Here is a 21,908-nt window from a genome sequence, read left to right on the forward strand (position 1 = left end):
TACCAATTCCATTACAACGGGCTGAGATCGATTGGTGGCATGGTTGCTTGCACCCCTCAACGTTCCATGGGTAGAGCTGTGGATCGCGAGCGCCGCGCAATCTTGCCCTCGCTCTTCGGCAAAGGTCCAGATTTCTCCTGGCTGCACTCAGAGTAAGTTATCGTAAGTGTGGCTAATATGCTGGGAATACTTCCATTTAGAATACTGCAAACATAACCCTTCGAACGCATATTGCAAAGCTATGGCGGCTCGAGGTCCACCAGAATCGCTGCAGCCCCATGCGCGGCATCATCTCACATCGCTACCCTATCGGCTACTGGAGAAGTTACGCAGGTGCACGCCACGAACGATACCTAAGGCATCAGTATACACACTTAGCTGGCTTCGCAGCCAAAGGACACGACCGCGCAACAGCCATGTATCCGCACGGGATCGCCACGATGAAGACATCTCTCGAAAGAATCAATTGAAAGACTGTTCCAACCTGATCTTGATGCTACCGAGGGAACTACGCGATCAGATCTATGAGTACGCTTGGCAAGGAACGCATATCTACTATCAGGACGACTTTTGCCTCGCTGGCGCTGTCAACGCGCGGTATCTAGACTGCGATGAACTTTGTGAACAGATCCAGACCCTTCCAGCATGGGTGATCATTCATCCTCAGATTCAAGAAGAGGCGCTTCACTTCTTCTATCAAGCGGCAGAGTTCAGTGTTGGTGACGGCAATGAATACACGACCCCGTTTCACGGATCGACATCGCACATGTCCAGCATCTTGTCGATCGAGAAGGCGCGCAATATTACTGTGTTCGGCATTACCGGGTTTTATGAACCGAATAGAGATACAGCGTCTACCGACTCTTTCGCAGGCTCCTTGGATAACGTAGGAGACTCTCCGGGCTCATTTATAGACTTTGTGGGTCTATTCGAAGACTCTGTGAACATCACGCTGAACGATACTCAACGAAAACTCATTCGCCATGTCACAGATAATGACGCGGTTCACCTTCTACGTCTTTCAACACGACTTCAGCTACGCTCTGGTGCAATGACTCTCATCGAGGAAGAAGCTCACCTCCAGGCGTTACAAGACTTGCAGGAAGCGTCGTATGGTATTAGCCATGTACAGATGCATTTCCAATTGGCATGGCAACCTTCCCAATCCAGCTTACTTGGAGAATTCCGAGTCGCGAACTATCATTTCGTAGTCAGCTGCTGGATCTTGGCAAAATCCATACTTGTCCCGCCTTCAACATATTTTACGCCTGCCTGCTCCGAAGACAAGGAGTCTGAACCGAACGCTGTGGGGCGGGAATCAGCATTTAGAGATACTATGGATTTGCCGCATTGGAAAGACAACAATGCCAACCTTGAGCAGCAATCGCAGGGGATCATGACAACGGCTATGGCATATCGCCGTAGCGGTGTCGGGCTAGAAGATGGTGCTCTATCGGCGCTCGCTCCTGTCTCCTCCAATTAGGCATCGCTGCTAGAGAACGAGAGCCTTAAGGACCCGGAAAAGCAGCACCGGTTGGGTCACAGCACTATGACAATATCTTTATCGACCTCGATACATCGCGAGTGGAGGCTGATTTCTCTACTGGCTCGCCGTCGGCCTTTCCCTGTACTTAGACTCTGGTTGTCTATATTTAACAGCACAATTACGCCCTGCGCTAGACACATCACAAGCTTCAGGCGCCCCTTTCCCCCCACCAAGCCACTGTAACGAACTTATTCCTGTCACTTTCGACTCGAACGTCGCACTCACACTACATTTGAATTGCCCCTTTGCCTTTACACGAACGCGCTATATCAGAGAAGTCGAGAGAATCCTACCTACTCTATTCAGAAATCTCTTTGTACACATATCGGCTCGCCTGCCAGCTTCTGACATCGCTATCAATCATGTTCGAGCATTTCGTACCCAGGCACGTCCCGCCTCTCCTTCTCGCCAGCATCTGGACATTCGGCGGGCTGATGTCTTTTACTCATGGGCCCGAACAAGCTATCCTGACCTACGGTCTCTCCAAAAGCATCGCATCTTCGAAGGCAGCGTGGCCTCTGATCAAGATCGAAGGTTCGCGCGTTACCACTATTGGTATGGCGATCTGGGGAATTTATCTCGGGGGCCATTTGGAAGCCATGGACACACTACTTGCTTGCATTGGATGGATGGCAATTGTTGACGGTGTGGTATGTGCGAAGGAAGGGTCTGCTAGGATGCGTGCGACGTATCAGGGTGTGGTTGCGCTTTGGGGCTTGCTGGGTATGACTTCGGGAAAGTACTTCTAGGTTGAGCTTCGGAATTAGGTGATGCGCGTGCGATATATGGGGTTGTCCATCAAAAGACGCGCTGCTGGCTCATCTCTAGTATACGACGGGTCTTCTTGAGCATCCTGATAGATCTGTTCAACCAAACCTTGCCGTCTAGCTTTTTTCCAAAGCACGAACAAAGTACCTCGTCCCTAAATTCGCGATCTGACGCCAATACCCAGCCGTAATGAGTATCAATCTCCTGATACCGCCTTTCCATATCTGCGACTATCTCCCGCACTCGCTCAACTGACTCGCGTTCTTCTGCTGTACCCGGCGTAGCTTCCACAAAGCTGTGGCATAGTGAATCGACCTCCTCGAGACAGCCAGGTATCCTTGCCTTCAGCTCGCTAATCTTATTGACTAGTTCTTCGAACTCTGAAGAGTACTCCTCGTCCGCTTCATGAGTTTGGTGTTCTGTGTTCATGATTATGTCGAGGTGCAGATGCAATACGAGCAGCTCTGTAGTAGAAAAAGGAGTGTAAGGTGTTGATTCCGGCGATCAGGTCATGCGCAATCTCCTTAGTTCAGCACGTGATGTCAGAAGAGTGTGGCTACCTAGGTAGGGCTACATCACATGTATATTGGCGTCACGTATATCGCTACTTCAATAGCTCGCCTCGTGTGCTGGTATCATAGCATATCAGGGTGGTAAATATATGTACTCCAGTTTAGTTCTTGAATACGAGTCGCTTGATGACTCAAATTGAATTAGCCACTGTGAGCTCAGCTATTCGTCTTCATCTTCACAACCAGCATCCTTCCGCATTCTTTGGAACATCGTGTCCAGGCCAACTAGAGCCACCTTTGCTCTTTCTGCGCTCTGCCAAGCTTCTTCCAAGATATCTTGAAGGCGATTCTTATTTCTTTCCTCGCATTTCAAACCGTGTTTCAGTGTCTCTAAATCCTCTTCCACGATCCAGCCTGACACCGACTCTCGAAAACGCTCAACTGCTTTGTGAGCTTCCTGAAAAAGCCAGCGTATGTCCTCATGTGCCTCCCGCCGCCTCGTCTCATCCATCTTGCTCGTCCCGGATTTACCGACGTAGCAGATTCGCCAGAACGGACCTGTGAACCCGCCTTGCTGATAGTCAACGCGTGCTAGTTGGCTCAAGTAATGGCCAATGCTCTCCTCGGTGAATTTGATGTTTAGAGCTTTGATGACATTCGTAATATCTGTTTTCCGAACTGTTCTGCTGTTAGTAGCGTGTACATATGGTACTATGACAGCGTACTTGCGGCTGGGACACAGTTCACCTGCAGAAGTCTGCGGCAATTTGAAGACCTCGTTCAACTTTTCCTCGATATGTTCCAGCTGAGGCTTCAATTCTGACGTGTAGTCGTCGTGTTCCTCTAAAACTCTCCTAAACATCTCTAGCGTGAAAGAGGCCTCATAGGTAGGGTAAAATTCCGACATTTTGATGAAAGACTCCAGGTTTGTACGATATGTGAAGGAGTTACACATTTACTGCGCAGGTTTTGTAGGAGACTATGACTGTGTCAGGTTGTCCTGTGCGCGAACAGTCACACACAAGCTGTGACCCTAAGGACGCGACGAGCCGGCATTGAGTCAAAGCGCATCACGGCCACAGTCCAAATGGCACGACAAAGAAGAGAAGCATGGACGCCGTCACTTACAGAATCCTCACGTACACCGCCTTCGACAAAAAGCAAACACGTCGCTGTTGTTGTTGTGAAGTCTTATCTACTGTTGAGGCGCCGGCATCCCGAGACGATGCATGCTTCTACAAAACCACGGCTTGCGCGTCCACCCGAAATAGAGCATCAGTCATCTCCGCCGTCATGTCATCACCACACCCAACACCTCGGGCAACACTTCTCTCAACTACCTTTTGGGAAATTCTCCCCTCACATCACGACAAGATCATAAACCGCTGGTCGAAAATCGCACACTTACATCACGAAGCAAAGTCCGACATCCTCGCCACCGATCGCGCTGGCGCCGTGGCCTCTATCAAAGCCGAACTGGAGATGCTGGAGCAGGATGTGGAGCAGTATCGGAAGCTCGTGAACAGCATCGATATTACGGATATCGCAGGCACTTATGTTGTGGGTGGGAAGGCGCCGCATCGCGCATTGGAAATCGCCAAGGAAGACAAGGAGGATTTAGAAGAGAGTTTGGAGATGATCGAGGAGAAGGTGAAAGAGGTCAGGGCTGATGTGAGGTACGGGTTCGAAGAGGAAGAGTTCGACTGGTCGACATGTCCCTAGAGGCTGCATTGCACTCCGGGTGCCAGCTTTGAGCTGTAAACCAAGTTCGAGGCAATGTGAAGCTGACAGTATGGAATGTCAGTAGGCTAGTCGTCGAGTAATGAACAGAGTACGACTAAACGTGATTGTCATCCTACAATGATACTCCGCGACTCACATATGCGAATGTGTGGTTATCCCCCCATGAAGTCGAAACCAGCTTCTTATTTCATACTCCGGCCTACAAAAGCAGGTCAGCAAGAAAAGATATGCGAAACATGTTCAAAACCACAGCAGCAAAATTCAGCACAATGGGCGACGCTCATAACCCTCAAGACCGCCAACTGCGAGACCTGACATCCATGTTAATTGACCTCGAAGATCGAGCCGACCGCGTATTGACAAGTCTTTACTTGCTCAAGCAGTTAGACGAAGAATTTGCAGCTATCGAGTCAGTCACAAAGCAGCAAGACTGTGTTGATCTTATCCGCTCACACACCGAGAAAATGGAGGCAAACCTGGAGGTCATGGAGCGGAAAAGCGAGTTGCTAGACGATGAACGAATCTGTGACTGGATCAACAACGGCAGAGGTGACACAGAGAAAGAGAACAGGAACGAGTTTCTCAATCGATTAATCAAGAAGATGGACGGTCTGCAGAAACAGATGGCGGAAGTGAGGAGGGGTTATGTCGGATAGGGGCATCGCGAAAGATGCGCAGGTGCGAGGATGCCGTGTTGTCGTCAAGGAAACAGCAGCTCTGCCAGATGCCGTGTGCAAACTCCTTGCTTCTGCGCTGCCTTGCTGGAAGCCTTCAATGGGTGCCGCTGAGTGTGCTACTCGAAAGAGCATCCCCACTGGACAGGCTCTGGTAGTGGTGCTGTGTTGGGAATGTTGCCGCTCTCTCGGAACTCAACAATCTTCCTTTCTCCGTCCTCCTCTTTGACTACCGCGAATGCTGCGTTTGTGAAGTACAAGTCGCGTTTGACGCGGGTTTGGAAACCACCAGCCCACCCGATCATGTACACGAAGCCACCTTTATCGCCATTTATGTTGGGCACACCAAGGGTGTTGATAGGGCCATGCTTGAAAGGCGCAAAGGCCATGCCCAGTGTCGCGTTGAAGATTGTGTAGAGTCGCCGTGAGCCATCGAAGTCGTAATGCGTGTCGTTGAAGGTGAACTTAACGTCTTTCGAGAATGATTTCGCGTGGCCGTTGGGCCAGTTCGTGTTCGCAGGGTATGGATAGAATCCTATTCCTGTATTAGCATGATGAGGTCTCAAGCATATTATCTTTTGTACGTACCGTTAACGGCGCATTCTAACCAACTGCTAAGCTGAACGCTCGCATTTGCTTTTGAGGAGTCGGCCAACGAACAAGGATCGATTGCTTCATTCAAGAATTTGGGCGTGTTCGAGTCTAGTACCTCTTGGGGCGAGATATCGAATGCTGCGATAGATGCGATCAGACCGCATGCGGTGGCTTCAACTACGTCAGTTGTGATCAGAACTGTGAAAACAGGCCTCTTACCAAGAAACGGGACGTAGCGCATGTTATTAATTGTTCTGGCCAGAAAGATAGAAAGTTGAGGAGTGTTGATCCATAACCAGCTCTATTGTGCGCCATACTTATAAGTAGACGGTGACCTCGTTGCCTGCAGTCAAGGCTGACGAGGCTGACGGGCTGAAAGCGCAATGGGTGTAACGTTAACACAAGACAGGCAAGTGACCGGGGCGATGGCCGGCTTAGAGCTGAGTGGCTCCTCGCCTGTTTGCAACATAGCGACCAGTCAAACGAGAGAGCCTGGTATCATGTACTTGATGAGGATGTAGGTCGAAGGTATTAATTGGTGCTGTCTGCTGCGAAGCTAACGGAAGCTGCCTTCCGCGCCGATGCGCACCGCGTCATGTTCGCGCCATCGCGGCCAGAGCTCCAGGGCGCCATCCTACGCAGCGCGTCCAAAGAAAGAGCTCTTCCCAAATAGCCCACCCACTCCTCTTGGCTTCTTGCCCATCTCAATAGTAGCCCTCTTATTGACGACCGCAAAACCACCTGTCCTTATGGCTTTCGCATTTGGATCAGTCTTGAATGCGCCACTTGGGGGCGCAGCGCCTATGGGCGTGGGCGGCGTGTTGGACATCTCAACAGCCTCTCTCTCCGCCCCGGACATCTCGGCGATCTGAGACGTTTGCGGCATCTGTGCAGGCATCCATTCTACCCTGATCGACTCATCACGACTAAGCTTCTGGTCGTCAAACCACAGCTCGAAGCGGATATCCGCAGGTCCGATCAAGACGCGTACCGAGTACTCGATGCGCAGATAGTGCTTCTGCAACGACCAGAAGTGCTTGTTCTTCTCTTGGAACTTCTTCTCGTCCGCTGCAGAGAGGTCTGAATTTATTTCGCAAAGGATGCGCGTGTCTGCAAGCTGTCAGAAAGCTGTTCACGGGTACAGGTGGAGCTGCAGAGCTTTTGTACACATACATTGGTTCATTTGATCTGGCAAGATCGCCGCATCCAAGTCACTCTCGATGACAGTCGTCGGAAATGCCCTTCTTGGATCGCCCGGGTCGACCTTCTTGATGAAGTTGTGCTCGATCGGTTTGTCCACGCTGACAGGCGCCCCCTTCTTGACGAACCACGCTATCGACTGCGTGATGTACAGCTTGTTGTTCAGTGGGTCTCGAACAAGCTCCTTCCCTTGATGCTCAGGGTTCTTCTTGTCATACGCAATCTTGCACACTGTGCCATACGACGCTCGACAACAACGCCATCCGAGGACCGATCGCGATGTCAGGATCTTTCGCATACGATCGCTGACGAGACCCTTGCACACAGCGAGTTGAGGGTCAGGCGCTATGCTCACGGAGATCGACTCAGCATTTGGGAAAGAGGTGCGCGCATAGTACTTTCGCAGCTGCGATTGCACATACGCGCTATTGCCCAGCCCACCACTGAGAACCAGATGCGCTACATGCTCCCTCGGGAACTTCTGAAAAAGCGATTGCAGCTGCGTGTCGATGAGCTTGAACAGCTTCGCGATCTGCTTATCGAACAGGCGCTGCAAGTCTTGCCGTTCAAAGGTCATCTCGCCGTTGCGAATTCGAACTTCCGGATCAGAGTTGCTGTACGTTTGCGGAACCCGTGGAATTCCAATACTGAATAATGGTGTGTCGTCTGGGGCGCCATACTCACACTTCACGGCTTGGAAGTCTCGACTTTTCATCATCTCCCATCCCGCATCCGCGGGGTCGACCGGTAGAGGATTTGTGCTGTGTGCGAGCGTCAACCGATGCATCACCAGCCTCTCGAACTCATAATCGATAGCAGCGGATCCGATGGTCTCGCCAAACACAACGTCCATCTGCTGAAGATCGATAGCCTGGTTGACCGTCCCAGTGACTTTCAGCACGCTAAGATCGGTTGTCCCACCTCCGGCGTCACAGACTAGCAAGACATCGTTCTCGCGGAAAATGCCTGGTGCCTCAGTGGATACATGTACCGCGGCGGCTTCGGCTTCCGTAAGACCTATCGCCACTTCGTGGTGCGGATGCGTCCCATAGCCCGCCTCTTTCACCAGTCGTTTGAAGTTCTCCACTGTTGGCATCGGAGCCCATGTGGTCGGCACGCTGAAGATGAACTCGATTCTAGCCTCTTCCCAGCCGATGCCAGAAAGCTCCCCGCCAAGCTTGAACGACAAGTACTCGTACATCTTCCGCAGATAGTCGCCATACCACTTCTCAACCTCCTGTAGGTTCTCAGGTGCGCCTTCAGGATCCTCCATCTGCTTCCGGCGGAGCTTCTCTGGGTCGAGGCATGTCTTGAACCACTCCTTGTACTCCTTGTCATCGGCCGCGGTCTCTGCAGCGGTCTCCGAAAGAAAGCCCCATGATGACGGATCTTTGGAGCCAATTGGGTAGACGACCACCGTTGGGACTTTGTTCTCGTTCGCCTGGAATCGTCCAGGCCACTTCTGCACCCAGCGGACAGTTTCGCTGCCTATGGAGAGGTTCACATATGCCACGCCGGTACCTGGAGTGATGTATCAGCCTTGGGCTGGTGTGATGAAGAGCACGTGATCCAACGCAGCACACTAATCCGAATTGGGAATCGCCTCCTCACGTGAAATTCCTCAGCCTCGCCAGAACTCACAGGTCATCCCAAGGTCTACACCAACAATCATATGCGGTCGCTCGTTTCGCTCCATCTTGTCTCGTTGTCGGTGATGCGGTCTTTGTTGTTGCCTTCCCGCCTGATCACGTATCTATAAGATGCAGAGACGATGCAGGTGCCTTGAGGCGGCCCCTATGTCTCAGCCTTGCGGCACAGCATCTTCTCGACCGATCACAATACGCGCCATTTCGGCCCCCATGCATCTTGGACCCAAGAATACGCACCTTATGCATGCCGAGTGCGCCTTGGGGGCCGCAACGAGGCACTTCAGGGAGACTGCATAAGGCCGAATGGTTGGCTAAACCATCCACCTTTCGGCCTCAATCCGTTTCGCTTGCGATTTTCGGGAGGAAACTGTGATAAGTCTAACCTTTTTGTGAGCGCCAAACGGGGAGGTACCCCTCTTTAGTGGCTGCGACACAGGCCGTGGTACAGCACAGCCGGTAATCGCTAAAACTCTCTACGATCTCTACACGGCAAGCTAACTTCCCTCAAGTTGCTCAATTACCCGAGATTTGACTGGGACGTATTCCACTTTCTTGTCGACTATTCTCGTGCTGCATCTTCACATTATCACATTGTCCGCGAAACCCCGATTGATAAGAGGCGGTTGATCTTACCTACGGAGCAAAATAACTCATCTTCAAGATGGGAGATGGAAATCAACAACCCCCCTCCGTCGACTGGGCCAGTGCGGATATCACAAGTAACCCTGCTATGCAGTACTCCCTCGTGCTGTCATTAGCGGAGAAGCCAGTCGCGACAGTACAGGTCCTCCTCCCCATCACGGACCCCGGCAGAGGAATTATCTATACAGTGACCACGGTTACTCCAGCGGGGGCACCGCAAACTTCAACGCTGATTGTTAATGCAGCAGCCACAACTGCAACCTTCGATGGACACATTTTGTCCGTGGACTTAAGGCCATCGCCACCACATCTTCTGTTTCAGACGGCACCGACGTCTAGTTCGATTCTTCCACCGACATCACTTCCGGCCACAAGTGCAGCTGTTCCGCCAACTACTGCAGCAACGCCTGCTTCAACTAGCTCTCAGGCGACTAAGACTGGACCGTCAGAATCCATTTCTCCAGCCACGAGTGTCCCAATCTTACCCCAGAGTGAAGGCTCCGATCTTTCGACAGGTGCCATCGCCGGTATCGCGATTGGATGCTTTGCCGCAGGTGCACTGCTGGCTGGAGCCATTCTGTGGTTTTGCCGGCGCAGAAGAAGACAGCCCAAGAATCAATATCCCCAACCGGACACATATGCGTTGGCTTCGCAGGAAAAAGGGTTCTCCGCCAGTGCTATACCGTTAGCCGGAAAACGATCATCTGTAGCTGCTCTGGGTGGTGGACTTCCTCAGCCCTTGGAAGACAAAGCCATCTCTGGCGATGTCTCGAAGATAAGCAATGCCATCAAAAACCATGTCCAGAGTTACTACCACACCAGCCGTGTCAACCCTGGTCTCATCGATTATGAGGACCTACACGCACTAGGACCAGGTCTACCAGTCTCGGTAGGAACGCTCACTACATTGATTGGAAACGCTGCAACCCGAGAGATTGCACTAAGGTTCATTATCGCCTGGGTGATCGTCTCAAAACTTCAACCCTCCAAAGATCCCTCAAAGAGCCTCTTGCCGTCCGAAGTCGCGCAATGCTACCAAGCTGTGGCAACTGGAGATCGTGGCTATCAAGGTATGCGACACGAGTTCCTTCGTCTCCTAGTATAGAAGTACTGACCTTTGTACAGCTCAAACATCATTGATGGCGCGCTGGCGGGTCATGACTGCAGAGTTGATGCAGGCTAGCTACATTCGCAATCCCTTCGGTCCTTCCGACAGTCGACATGCAAGTATACAGGCAACGCTTGCAACACTAGACAACGTTCTGCAGCCATACGCAGACTCTCGCATGAACAATGGAGAGCGCAAGCGGAATCTTGAGGAAGTACTGAAGCGGGCTGCGCTTTTCGCTTTCACGCTGTTTTCCCAGCCTAGCGCATGGGAGTTCGAGTGGCAGGAGGAACAAGGTGTCACGTCAGGGGACTTGTGCATTTTCCCCGCTCTTGTGCAAGTAGCGGACGAGGCTGGTAATCCAGTCAGTCCGCCGCGGCCTTTCAGCGAGGCTGTGGTGAGACGGTTGGATGCATGAGTCGGTGGCTCATGCAAGGAGACCCTCGCGTACGACTGTGCTCACAGGTAGAACCTGTGCCACCTTCAAGAAGTTCCATGTTGCGGAGGCCTCTAGGTCTCCCGCTGCCGCCGTCACAATGATGACCACATTGCTATCGAATGAATTTAAGCTTAAAACGGTGCTTACATCTTCATATCCTCGCCGAACAGGGGAAGGCGATACGCTACGACGCTTGCACTTGCGATGAAGAGAGTCATCCATCATGTTCGAGATGCGAAGGCTTACGCGCAACGGCCAATCGGCTAGACCAACTCCTAGCCTGATCTCGCTTCCCTCTTCCGAACCCGCATCTTGCGCATGGGGGCCAATATGGAATGTGTTTTGGCCCCCATTGAGGCGTAGTCCATGCAATCAGCATCCTTGCGGCGTAGCCCAATAGCGAGGTTTGGATCGAAGACCAGTGTCTTGTAAGTAATTTATGCCAAATCCGGCGAGACGTCCCATCCACATTGGCATGATTATGCTGTGCGGCGTGAGACGACAACGCTGCATGACTCTGCGGTACGGTGCCCGCGGCTGAGTTGTTGTTCTGCGCCCCCAACCAACACTTTACCGCTACATCGGTGCCGTGATCGACTGATAGCTATCCCATGTGTAGCTGTTAGCAAATACTTCCATCGGACAGGCCGACACACGAAACTGGAACACCAGCACATCCGCACCGGCTGTGCCTATTTCGAGCAAGTACTGCGTCATTCTCTGCGGGGTTTGTCCTGGTGTACCTGGCGCATGTCGCCTGCTACCATTGCTTAACCCATGCGCGCTACCAGCTACTTTCAGACTCTGTACAGCAATAGTACAATCAGCTTGAAGTAATACGAACGACGCTCATGCCAACGTTGACTTCGATGTTGCCCGCTGCTGGCTTGTTCTTACCGGAAACACTGCATCGGGCTGACCTCCCCACGCAAGCGCCTACGGAGACCGAAGGAACGAGGCTGAAGTACTTCCAACGCAAGATCGGGCGGCCGAAGCAGGAGCCTAGGAACTCTGAGGACCGGCGGCCGTCAACCGCTATTCCAAGGGAAACGCCCGATGACATCTTATGCGACTTTCCAGCGATACCGACTACCTACTACTTTGCGGACTATGTCCTCACCACCGAGAAGGCTTCTGCGGATACCATCGCTTTCGTGAGCATCATCCAACAAGTGCGACAAGACATCGATGAGGCGACGCGCCTTTTCATCTCATCTGCCGTTTCGAATTTCCTGGATGCTTACCCAAATAAGCGGAGATGGATCGAGACTTCTTTGCTCGAGGTCCGGCGTGCTCTTAACGAAATCGGCATGGATATGGACAAAGCCTGGGGCCACGATGGAGATGGCGGCACAGCTGCATCGAAGCTCAAGCTTGAGTGGGGTCTAAGAAACCAGAAAAAACTTCTCAAAAAGAAGCAGCTGTTAGATCAGTGCCACGCTCAGTTGACTGGTGCTATCTATGTCATGCAAACGGCAGAACTCTGTGGGAAGCCTGGTGCTATCGCAGAGACCCCCATTTTTGAGGCTCCGGTACGACCTTGGGTACCTCATGATGAGAAAGACGCGCTACGTGGACCTTATTCGAGGCAGAAATACCGAACAAATCAGGCGAACGTCTCCGCCTCAAACATTACATTGGCGTCTGAAGCTGAAAAAGACGACGTCGAAAGTGAGTATCATCCACGATAGACAAGACTTGAGTCCAACTAACAACCTTTAGCCGGTAGTGTCAATTCAGTGCCTGTAGAGCTGGCCGGTAGTACGCCGGCTGACTTGGACATCGAGGAGAGGCAAAACTCACAGACCTTCCTGAGCCCTCAGGTATCCCGCGAATTCAGTACTGAAAGCTCGACACTGTCCAGACGACCACGAGCACGCTCAGACTACTCCCGACAATCCACCCTTCGGGAACCAAGACCTCGCGCCTCCATCGATGTCGCTCCTTCCTCATCGAATAATGGCGATGCAACAATCGAACGTACCGACTCCACTCTGTCCACACAAGCTACGGTCAGCGTCCCCATGGTAGCGAGACGGTATCGAGCAACGTCGATAGACATCCAAAGGCATAGTGAAAAGCACAGGTCTTTGCCATCCGAGCTTCCTCATCTCAAGAGTCAGCCGTCACTTATCGATGATTTGGCTGATTATGTGATGCCTAGTGCGGCGAGTGAGAGGCTGCCGAGTAGAGAATGGCCAAACAGTCCAACAATCTCTATTCCATCGATCTCGGTGACGTCGACCCCAATAACCGGTCATGCGTTACCTGTAGTCCCCGAGACAACACCTGAACCGAATGCGATGACGGGCAGTCTACCAAACATCGCCAACAAAACCACTGGAGCTCAGCCATCGCCCCGCCAGCTTCCTACAAGTAGCGAAGGCCTTGCGCAACCACCACAACATGAGAAGGGGGATGCGGATGCGCCGTCGATGTATGAAGACGACTCGAGCCTGCGACGAAATAGCTTTGCCTCTGCGGAGCGTACATCGTCGCCTATGTCTCACTATGCAACATCTATACACACTTTGCGATCGCCCAGTGCTCTTGTCAACGTTACCACTTTCACCGACGACGAGCCAGTTCGTCGCCCGAGTAGCCAGCGACCGTCACAACGCATGTCGAAGAGGCTGTCACAAACGTCAAGTAGCAGATCCTTCAATGCGACACCGTCACCCACAATTACCACCGTCGCCGAAACTACAACAACACCTGGTACGGAGGATGAGGCCACTGTCCTTCCGGTAACTGCACCGTCTTATCCTCTACCACCGCCGCCGCCCCAGATCATCACCCCAGAACCCTCGCAGCCCATAATTGCCAGCGCAACAGAGACGCCAGTCGAGCTAGATGATGAAGACGTCGTGCTCTCCGTCCTTCAGCAACGACTTGCCAGCGCAACAGAGACGCCAGCGGAGCTAGACGATGACGACGTCGTGCTCTCCGTCCTCCAGCAACGACTTCGTAGCCACAAAGTTGTCAAGACAATGGCTGAAGACTTAGTGCGACAGGCTTCCACTACAGAAGTGACGCAACAGACAACGGATACGCAACAAGCCATACTTTCGCCACCCGTATTGCACGAGCAACCACTTCCCACTCCAAAACAAGAGTTGCGCGTGGAGGTACCACCCACTACCTCATCAGTCCCAGTTCAGGTAGAGATACCTCCTCCAGTTCCGTCTGTTCCAGTACAGGCAGAAAATCTCCCAGCGCCTTCCAACGGAAGTCAGAACGGAGATGCTCCGAAGAAGTCCATGTCAGCACAGGCTAAGCGAAGAGCTGCGCACGCACGAAGAATGCAACTAGCTTTTGGTGACGATACGACGGCTTGAAATGGTGGTGTGTGGGATGGAGGTCGGTTACCTGTGTCATAACATAATGATAATATGTGAACCAGTTTTACCTCGTTCCAAAAAGGAATTCTTCTGCACCAGTATCACAATGGTGTTCAAAACTGAAGATGCAGCTGGTGTTATTGTGACGATGTCATGATCACACATCACAAAGCAAGCAAAACAACAAGGATTAGACAGCAAGACATGGAATTGAATCACATCCCCCATCTACTTTTCCCGGACCTTTCAGCATCCTAATCTCAACCAGTCAGACACATCTACCCACAAGAAAAACTCGCCGCAGGACTTCTGACCGGCCTTTTCCTATCGTAACCCCAGTCATCTCATTGCAACCAAGATGCTACGGACAGGTACCAGGAGGTAGACCCATTTATGCGGCGTAGGGAGCAGCGGTGACGGTAACGGCACGAGCGGTAACGGTGACGGTATCGATGCGATGGGTTACCTTAGGCTCGATAAACATGGTGGTTTCCATGGTGCCGAAGGTAACGCCTGCGAAGAGGGCCATGGTGGCGCCGAGGATGGTTGAGAACTGCATTGTGGTGGTCGGGTTGGGTTGCTGGGAAGGGAGTGTTAGGTGGAGTGGTGGAGTGGTAGAAAGGGGAGGTGGTACGTTTTGTTTGTAGTGACTGGGGATGTGTTAGCTGTTTTGGCTCGAAGTGATGAAGAGGATGTAAGAAGAGCAGAGATCGTACTTTGAGCTTCTTTTATCGAAGTCGAAGATGGTAGATTGCTGTCGAAGTTTTTGCGGATGAGTGACTCTAAGAGGGGATATGCCGTGTTTATACTCTCACCCTGCATTTCCTCATTCTTCGGGACTGATCTCAAGTGTGTTCGTGTGTTTGTGTGTGGTTTGATATTTTGGTTGTCATCCACTCCATCCACTGGTACGACGATGGGACGCAATGTAGCCCCTCAAAATTTCCGCAACACTCAACCATCCCATACGAAAAGGTGCCCCTCAAATGAGAGAGATCGTTGGCATCGGAGACTTTTCAAATTGCGGCAATGTTTGGTTCCGGCCTCGGAGAAGCGGAGAGGGTGATGAGGCAGGGTCCAACCCCGGTGAAGCACCTGAAGCTGGTACTCTCCGTTCCATGGCACTGTGATGCGACTGAGGGGAAGCCGAAGGCGGAGCGGAGAGAGACATGCAAATGGACAAGAGTGCCATACGTGTAGATGATTGATGTCGATGCGCTATCGAACGTGATTGCGTACTCCGATGGTACACATTGAAGTATTGTCTCCGACCTGACATACCAACTCAAGGATGATCGATCATAGTTTTCGCCAGTCTCAATTTTCTTCGCTACGTTGCACTCTCAACACTTCTGCATGGGCAATTCGTGGGATTTATATTCGCGCAAGCGGACATTAGGTCACACTTCGCGTTTGATTTCGCCCCCAGGGTCTCTCTACCACTCTGCATGTTTCGTTCCAATGCGTTCAGTGGCAGAAGATATTGCTTACGTTATCAGTGAACATGCGCAGCATATTGTCACTGTACCAAGGACTCGGTCGCTTCCCCACTGTGCCTTAAGCAGAAGCATTGACACACTGCAGCTAAAAAGGCTAGCTCGTGTGATATCGCATCAACGGTGAAGACTCAACACATTGCATGGAGAGGGAGAGCGCTGCTACCTTAATCGGGTTCATTGTTACCTCAGGAGGTGCAATGTCGCATTAGCCATGTGGTTGAGTTTGCCACTAAAGAAAGACGTATTGATGATAATGATATGCACGAGGATGTGCAGAGAACGCTATAGCGGAAACAAACCACTCGACTCATGGGGTGGCCCCAAAACAGAGTGAGGCCATCTTCAATTACTTCCGCTAGGACAGCAAGATCTTGTGTTGAGATTGCGGGCCCAGCTGCCAAGGGCGTTTAACTCATTAGATTTCCTTCCTCGTAGAATTGCGGATATGTCGTGACGTGGCACAAGAATATTTGTTGGTTTTCAATGAGTATGTGACCGGAACTGTGTGTCATGAGTATATCGCAAACTGCCAATCATTGTGTAACGATAGCGATAGTCGGAACCAGATCTGATCTCGGAGGTACCGCCACCAAAATTTATCGGCTGGTGATCGGTGTCATAAATTGTGAGTACGTTATGGGTATTGATTACAATTTCGTTCTGGTCAGAGTCGCAAAGTTAGCCAGGTGACAGACGCCTTGCGACAGAGGTAGGCTTACTGTTCGGCTAAAGAGCCCCTTCCTCCACTTCCAATTCGCCGCCGAAGCGGGCGTGTCCTTTGAGTGAGAGTCTCTGTGACCTCAGTACGGTGAGCGTGAATCTCTGCTGTGCCCCCGTGTTCGATCGCATGCAAATATTCTGCTCGAGATTCTACGCGAGGAGGTCGGCAACGTTCATGGGCATTTCGTCGATCTGGGTAGAGTAGTACACTATGAGGATTAGCGGATGTCTGAAGAAAAAGCTGAATGGTACTTACACTCAATGTCACGGAGGATGCGGACGTCATCTTGAGTGACAAAGTTGATGGCTACACCCTTGCGTCCGAATCGTCCACTTCGACCAATCCTGTGGATGTAGTTCTCACGGTTCGATGGCAGATCGTAGTTGATGACGAGCGACACTTGTTGCACGTCAATGCCACGCGCCCACACATCGGTCGAGATGAGCACGCGAGAGTTGGCCTGACGGAAGTCGGCCATAATGCTGTCTCGCTCCTTCTGCGGCATCTCTCCGTGCATAGAGGATACAGTGAAGTTGGCGTCGCGCATCTTGTCCGTCAACCAGTCAACCTTGCGGCGCGTGTTGCAGAAGATAACTGCTTGTGTGATGGTGAGCGTGTCGTAGAGATCGCACAGGGTGTCGAATTTCCACTCTTCCTTCTCGATAGCGATAAAGTATTGCTTGAGGCCCTCTAGCGTCAATTCGTCGCGCTTAACCAGAATGCGCACGGGGTCCGTCATGAACTTGGTTGTCATCTCGAGCACATCGTATGGGAGGGTGGCTGAAACGACAACAACTTGGGTGGCAGGTGGGAGGTAGCGGTAGACATCGTAGATTTGCTCGCGGAAACCTCGGTTGAGGAGCTCGTCGGCTTCATCGAGAACGAGCATCTTGATGTTGCGTGTGCGGAGGTTGCGGCGGCGAATCATGTCGGCTACACGTCCTGGGGTTCCAGAGACAACGTGCTGACCATAGTCGAGCTTGCGGATGTCCTCGCCGACGTTTGTTCCTCCGACGCAAGGGTGGCATTGCACGTTCATGTAATCGCCGAGACCCATGATAACCTGCTGGATCTGGGTCGCAAGTTCGCGAGTGGGTGATAGTACGAGTGCTACATCTGATTAGCATAGTCCAGCACCTCCAATCTGACATGACGTACCCTGTGTCTCGCGCACAGCCGTGTCGATGACCTGGAGGATGGAGATGGAGAAAGTCGCGGTCTTTCCTGTTCCGGACTGCGCCTGAGCGATGGTGTCGCGACCTTTGCAGATCTGAACGATGGCGCGCGACTGCACAGCTGAGGGCGACTCGTATCCGTAGGCGTAGATACCGCGTAGCAGGTTCTCCTTCAGGTGCATGGCCTCGAAGGTAGGCGCGACCGTGACCTCCTTGGAGGTGGAGAACTCGATCTTGTCGTCCGCATTTCGGTCGATTCCGTCCGCCATCGTGAATGTGAAGCCGGGGTTGGTATGGGTGATTGGTGGTTTTCGAGTCGTTCGCGATGTGCAGGAAAGTTTGGAGCAGTTGCGCCTCAGCTTTGCGGAGGGCCGGAGCCTCGGCGCGCTAGCCCCGTTGACTAGCGCGTTCTGCGATTTATGTCGCCGCGACAGGCTCCACCACCAGCTCGACATCGTCACCGCCGCAAAGGTCTGCACTTCCACTACCGAACCGCTGCTATACCAAGACTCATAGTTACTCTAGGCGACCGCAAGCATGCTTTTGGAAGATCAGCGCCAGCTCCACGAGGACCTCGAGCGCCTCGAGGACGCCGCTGCCGAGCGACTCCTAGAAGACCCCCCGCATGTAGGCATTACCCTCGCGTCCGTCGCGAACTGCGTACTAACATCTCATCAGATTCGCGATCGCCTCGCACGTGACCACGACATTGCGCGATTCTTGGAGCAGATCGAGAGCCAGTCGAGCCGCCTACTGAAGATCTACCAGGATGAGGACAGCAAGAAGGAGGACGAGGTGCGCGGTCTCACCCACGGCGACCCCATGGAGTCCTTCATGAAGGAGATCGCATCCATCAAGGACTTCCACAGCCGATACCCGAACGAGCCTGTCGAGAACCTGGAGAAGGCCTACAAGAAACGCTCGCCCGAAGACCACACGGCATCGATCGCAGCCATCGACTCCATGTTCACCGGCGAGGAGGGTTTTGGTCGCTTCTTCGACCTGACGACTCTGCACGAGCAGTACCTCAACCTTCCCGTTCAGCAGAACGCGCGCCGTCTGACCTATCTGGAGTACCTCGACAAGTTCGATATCTTCACCCCTCCACAATGCAATATCCGGCGCGATCAGAAGAAATCAGAGGCCTACTTTCATTACCTGAAAGCTCTACAAGATTACCTCGAGAGCTTCATGCGACGGACGAAGCCGCTAGAGAACCTGGATAAGCTCTTCACCAGCTTTGACAAGGAGTTCGAGGAGGCATGGGAGAAAGACGCAGTTCCAGGCTGGGAGAAGAAGTCCACGGCGTCTGCACCTGTCAACGGTGAAGCGCAGGGAGAGGGCATCTGGTGCTCAGCCTGCAAGAAAGGCTTCTCGAAAGAGACTGTCTACGAAGCACATTTGTCCGGCAAGAAACACAAGAAGGCGCTACAAGAGAGTCAGAACGGCGCGCAGGATGCCGAAAAGCACGCGAACGGTGCCTCCTCAGACTTGCAACGCTTCAAGGAGCGAGCAGTTGCCGAGCGCGAGTTCAGGATACGGAAGCTCGCTGCAGCCATGCAGACGGAGCGCGGCGACACCAAGGTCAACGTCGAGCGGAAGCAGGGTATGACCGAGCGCGAGCGCCAACAAGAGCTAGAGCAGCTATACGCAGAGCAGCCCGAGAACGGCGGAGAAAAGGAGGACAACGACTCCGACAGCGAAGACAAGATCTACAACCCGCTCAAGCTACCACTCGCCTGGGACGGCAAGCCCATCCCCTTCTGGCTTTACAAGCTCCACGGTCTGGGCGTCGAATTCCCCTGCGAGATTTGCGGGAACTTCGTGTACATGGGCAGGCGCGCATTTGACAAGCACTTCAACGAACCCCGTCATATCCACGGTCTCAAGTGTCTCGGCATCACCAACACTACCCTCTTCCGAGAGATTACAAGCATACAGGAGGCCGAGGAGCTGTGGCGTAAGATACAGAAGGACCAGAAGAAGCAGAAGCTGCTTGCGGAGAACGTGGTCGAGATGGAGGACAACGAAGGCAACGTCATGCCGGAGAAGGTCTACCGCGACTTGGCTGCCGCGGGCATGTTGTGAGCTGGCATGTTGCTTTGGCATATACGCCGCCCTTGCCTTGGCCTTTCTCAAATGGAAGGAGGCTTTTGGGCCACCACCTCACCAAACGAATACTTCGATTCCGGCATCTTTGAACAAACAATACACGCCAGTCAACGGCGAATTTGGGGAAACTCGGGACCTAGTCCAGTAAGTCATAAGGCGCTGCTTTTGTTCTATCGGTGCCACTACACCATTTTCTCGTTCTTCATCCGAGCATTGTTTTTGTTTTCGGTGTCTGCTTTTCACCTCAAGAAGAGCTAATAAGCCAGAAAACTATGCATGGCTGGCGTTATGGAGTTGCGTCCACATGAATGCCTCTTCGTAAGGACGAGAGTGCATATGAGAGACATGTAAAATAAGAGATATTCAGAAACATGGTTCTGTTGGTGACTATGTAGTCTGAATAAAAAACCACGTCGATACTGTATCACCACGCTCATTCTTGGTGCTTGTACCACCCCATGCAAGCTCGTTTTGGTTGCTGTAAAGATGAGCTCCCCGTGGCTTCAGCGTCTCGACGCTCCTCGTCCGGAGCTGGAGATCCATCGACATACAACTGCAATGACATAGCAAAAGCCAGAGATGGTCTATCCACTGGCGATTAAGAGAGTTGACAATCCTTCATTGCTGGAAATCGCGATCCCTAGGTCTAAACACTGTACCGCCGCTGGAGCACGTCCCGGATCTTTGATGAGTGTGTGAACGATCCGGGGTTGGCAGGATAGTCGTTTGTTTGATGGACCTCATACCCAGGTAGGATCTGGTTCTTCTGCTCCTTGTGTCTATACACTGCGTCACCTGCTGTAAGGTGTGCTATCGAGACTCGTCCGCGACCCCGCGACCCGTCTAGTGGCTCTGGCGACTGATGCAATGGTATTTGAACCGAGTTGGTCTGATCGACTGTCGTGTCCGTAACCGTGTCGTTTCCAATTTTTCTTCTGTCATGTATTCGTGTCTTTCGAAGTCCAAATTCTCTCAGATAAACTCGACGTGAGCGTGCGGCCGACAACACCCATCGATAAACATACTGTTACCGTGGCCGACGAAAGTTGCGACAGAAAGAGCGTGCAGGACATCCTGGATAGAGGGCCGGTCGCTGCTGGCGTGTGCTAGCATTGGCATCAATAGCTGCGGGAAGCTGGTAGTAAAAGTGACATTACGAAAGCTTGCACCTTCGGAGAACTTTTCTTTCCAAACAATCTTGTTCAACGGCTTCATCCAGCCTTGTATGTCATCCAGGTTTGCTTGGAAGGACCACCCTTTTTGCATCCAAGGGCGTGGGTTATCCCGAGTTAATGATATCATACCATAGCCCATCTCGAGAAAGATACACCCCAACGAGAAGATATCCTCCGAACGTCCGCAGCGTTCGCTATTCGCTCGTTCCGGCGCTTGGTACTTGGTGGTCATCATCTCATCACCGCTGGTGGTACTGCTGTCATGCTCCGACATGTCTGCAGACCAGCCGAAATCAGCTAGCCAGAGTCCTTGGGTTGACAGGAGTACCTGGGAGGGCTTGAGATCCTTGTGTCGGATATTGTGTTCGTGGAGATAGGCAACTGCATTGGCTATGCATCCTAAGCTCCGCCTGATACGATTTTCGCACAAGAACACAACTTGTTTGACTTCGCGTCGCAAGAGATCTGGTCTCAAAACCCCTGATGGTATGAGGGCAAGAAGTGGCTCCATAGCTGCACGAATCTTCTTCGTTTCCTGCGACTGAGGCTGATCCCGGTAGTATTGCTGTAAGATGCCAAAGTCATGGAGTAGCGATGCGAGGTCCGTCTGAGCAACTGGCCAGATCAACATGCCAATCTCAAACCCCCTTCTTTGTTCATGCAGATAGGATCCAATCAACTCCACAACATGACGGTGGCGATGCTTCGAGATTCGGCCAAGGATCTTGATTTCGTTGAGCTGCTGAGAAGAGATCCGGCGCGTGTAGGTGCGTTTCAGGGCTAGCGGGAGGCCTTCAATGTGTGTCTCGAAAACGATCCCGACACCGCCGCCACCCAGTCTCTGTCCTATAGTGAACGGCAGTGCGTCTTCACGTGCCAGTATCAACTGAGATTGGCCACAGAAGGTTCTGTTCCAGGCTGCGATGACTGATTGAGAGGTCGGATCTCCCTTCACTACAATAAAGTCATCATCTGCGGATGACTGATCTTCATCGATTGGGTAAGTGCTT

General features: G+C 52.3%; 7 protein-coding genes across 7 annotated transcripts; 4 read left to right on the plus strand and 3 right to left on the minus strand.

The window, feature by feature from the left end:
- Nucleotides 1–4,119: 4,119 nt before the first annotated feature.
- On the plus strand, nt 4,120–5,225 carry J4E87_006772 (uncharacterized protein; the record flags this gene model as incomplete). The annotated part of the gene is made up of 2 exons (XM_049378373.1): nt 4,120–4,523; nt 4,781–5,225. 2 exons carry the CDS (start codon nt 4,120–4,122, stop codon nt 5,223–5,225), a joined length of 849 nt encoding a protein of 282 aa, XP_049231766.1.
- Nucleotides 5,226–5,362: 137 nt separating this feature from the next.
- J4E87_006773 (uncharacterized protein) lies at nt 5,363–6,078 on the minus strand (the record flags this gene model as incomplete). The annotated part of the gene is made up of 3 exons (XM_049378374.1): nt 5,363–5,778; nt 5,832–6,014; nt 6,057–6,078. 3 exons carry the CDS (start codon nt 6,076–6,078, stop codon nt 5,363–5,365), a joined length of 621 nt encoding a protein of 206 aa, XP_049231767.1.
- A 393-nt stretch (nt 6,079–6,471) lies between these two features.
- Nucleotides 6,472–8,733, minus strand: J4E87_006774 (uncharacterized protein; the record flags this gene model as incomplete). Its single annotated transcript, XM_049378375.1, has 3 exons — nt 6,472–6,947; nt 7,011–8,558; nt 8,679–8,733. 3 exons carry the CDS (start codon nt 8,731–8,733, stop codon nt 6,472–6,474), a joined length of 2,079 nt encoding a protein of 692 aa, XP_049231768.1.
- Nucleotides 8,734–9,347: 614 nt separating this feature from the next.
- Nucleotides 9,348–10,854, plus strand: J4E87_006775 (uncharacterized protein; the record flags this gene model as incomplete). The annotated part of the gene is made up of 3 exons (XM_049378376.1): nt 9,348–9,515; nt 9,984–10,398; nt 10,454–10,854. 3 exons carry the CDS (start codon nt 9,348–9,350, stop codon nt 10,852–10,854), a joined length of 984 nt encoding a protein of 327 aa, XP_049231769.1.
- A 632-nt stretch (nt 10,855–11,486) lies between these two features.
- Nucleotides 11,487–14,213, plus strand: J4E87_006776 (uncharacterized protein; the record flags this gene model as incomplete). Its single annotated transcript, XM_049378377.1, has 3 exons — nt 11,487–11,490; nt 11,710–12,546; nt 12,598–14,213. The coding sequence occupies 3 exons, from the start codon at nt 11,487–11,489 to the stop codon at nt 14,211–14,213; spliced, it is 2,457 nt and encodes an 818-aa protein (XP_049231770.1).
- A 2,372-nt stretch (nt 14,214–16,585) lies between these two features.
- On the minus strand, nt 16,586–17,880 carry FAL1 (RNA helicase; the record flags this gene model as incomplete). Its single annotated transcript, XM_049378378.1, has 3 exons — nt 16,586–16,644; nt 16,692–17,546; nt 17,595–17,880. 3 exons carry the CDS (start codon nt 17,878–17,880, stop codon nt 16,586–16,588), a joined length of 1,200 nt encoding a protein of 399 aa, XP_049231771.1.
- Nucleotides 17,881–18,148: 268 nt separating this feature from the next.
- On the plus strand, nt 18,149–19,699 carry J4E87_006778 (uncharacterized protein; the record flags this gene model as incomplete). Its single annotated transcript, XM_049378379.1, has 2 exons — nt 18,149–18,238; nt 18,290–19,699. The coding sequence occupies 2 exons, from the start codon at nt 18,149–18,151 to the stop codon at nt 19,697–19,699; spliced, it is 1,500 nt and encodes a 499-aa protein (XP_049231772.1).
- Between the last annotated feature and the right edge of the window lie 2,209 nt (nt 19,700–21,908).

This window comes from Alternaria ethzedia, assembly GCF_023757985.1.
Source record: "Alternaria ethzedia strain BMP 0044 chromosome Unknown scaffold_17, whole genome shotgun sequence".
Classification (NCBI taxonomy): Eukaryota; Fungi; Ascomycota; class Dothideomycetes; order Pleosporales; family Pleosporaceae; genus Alternaria; species Alternaria ethzedia.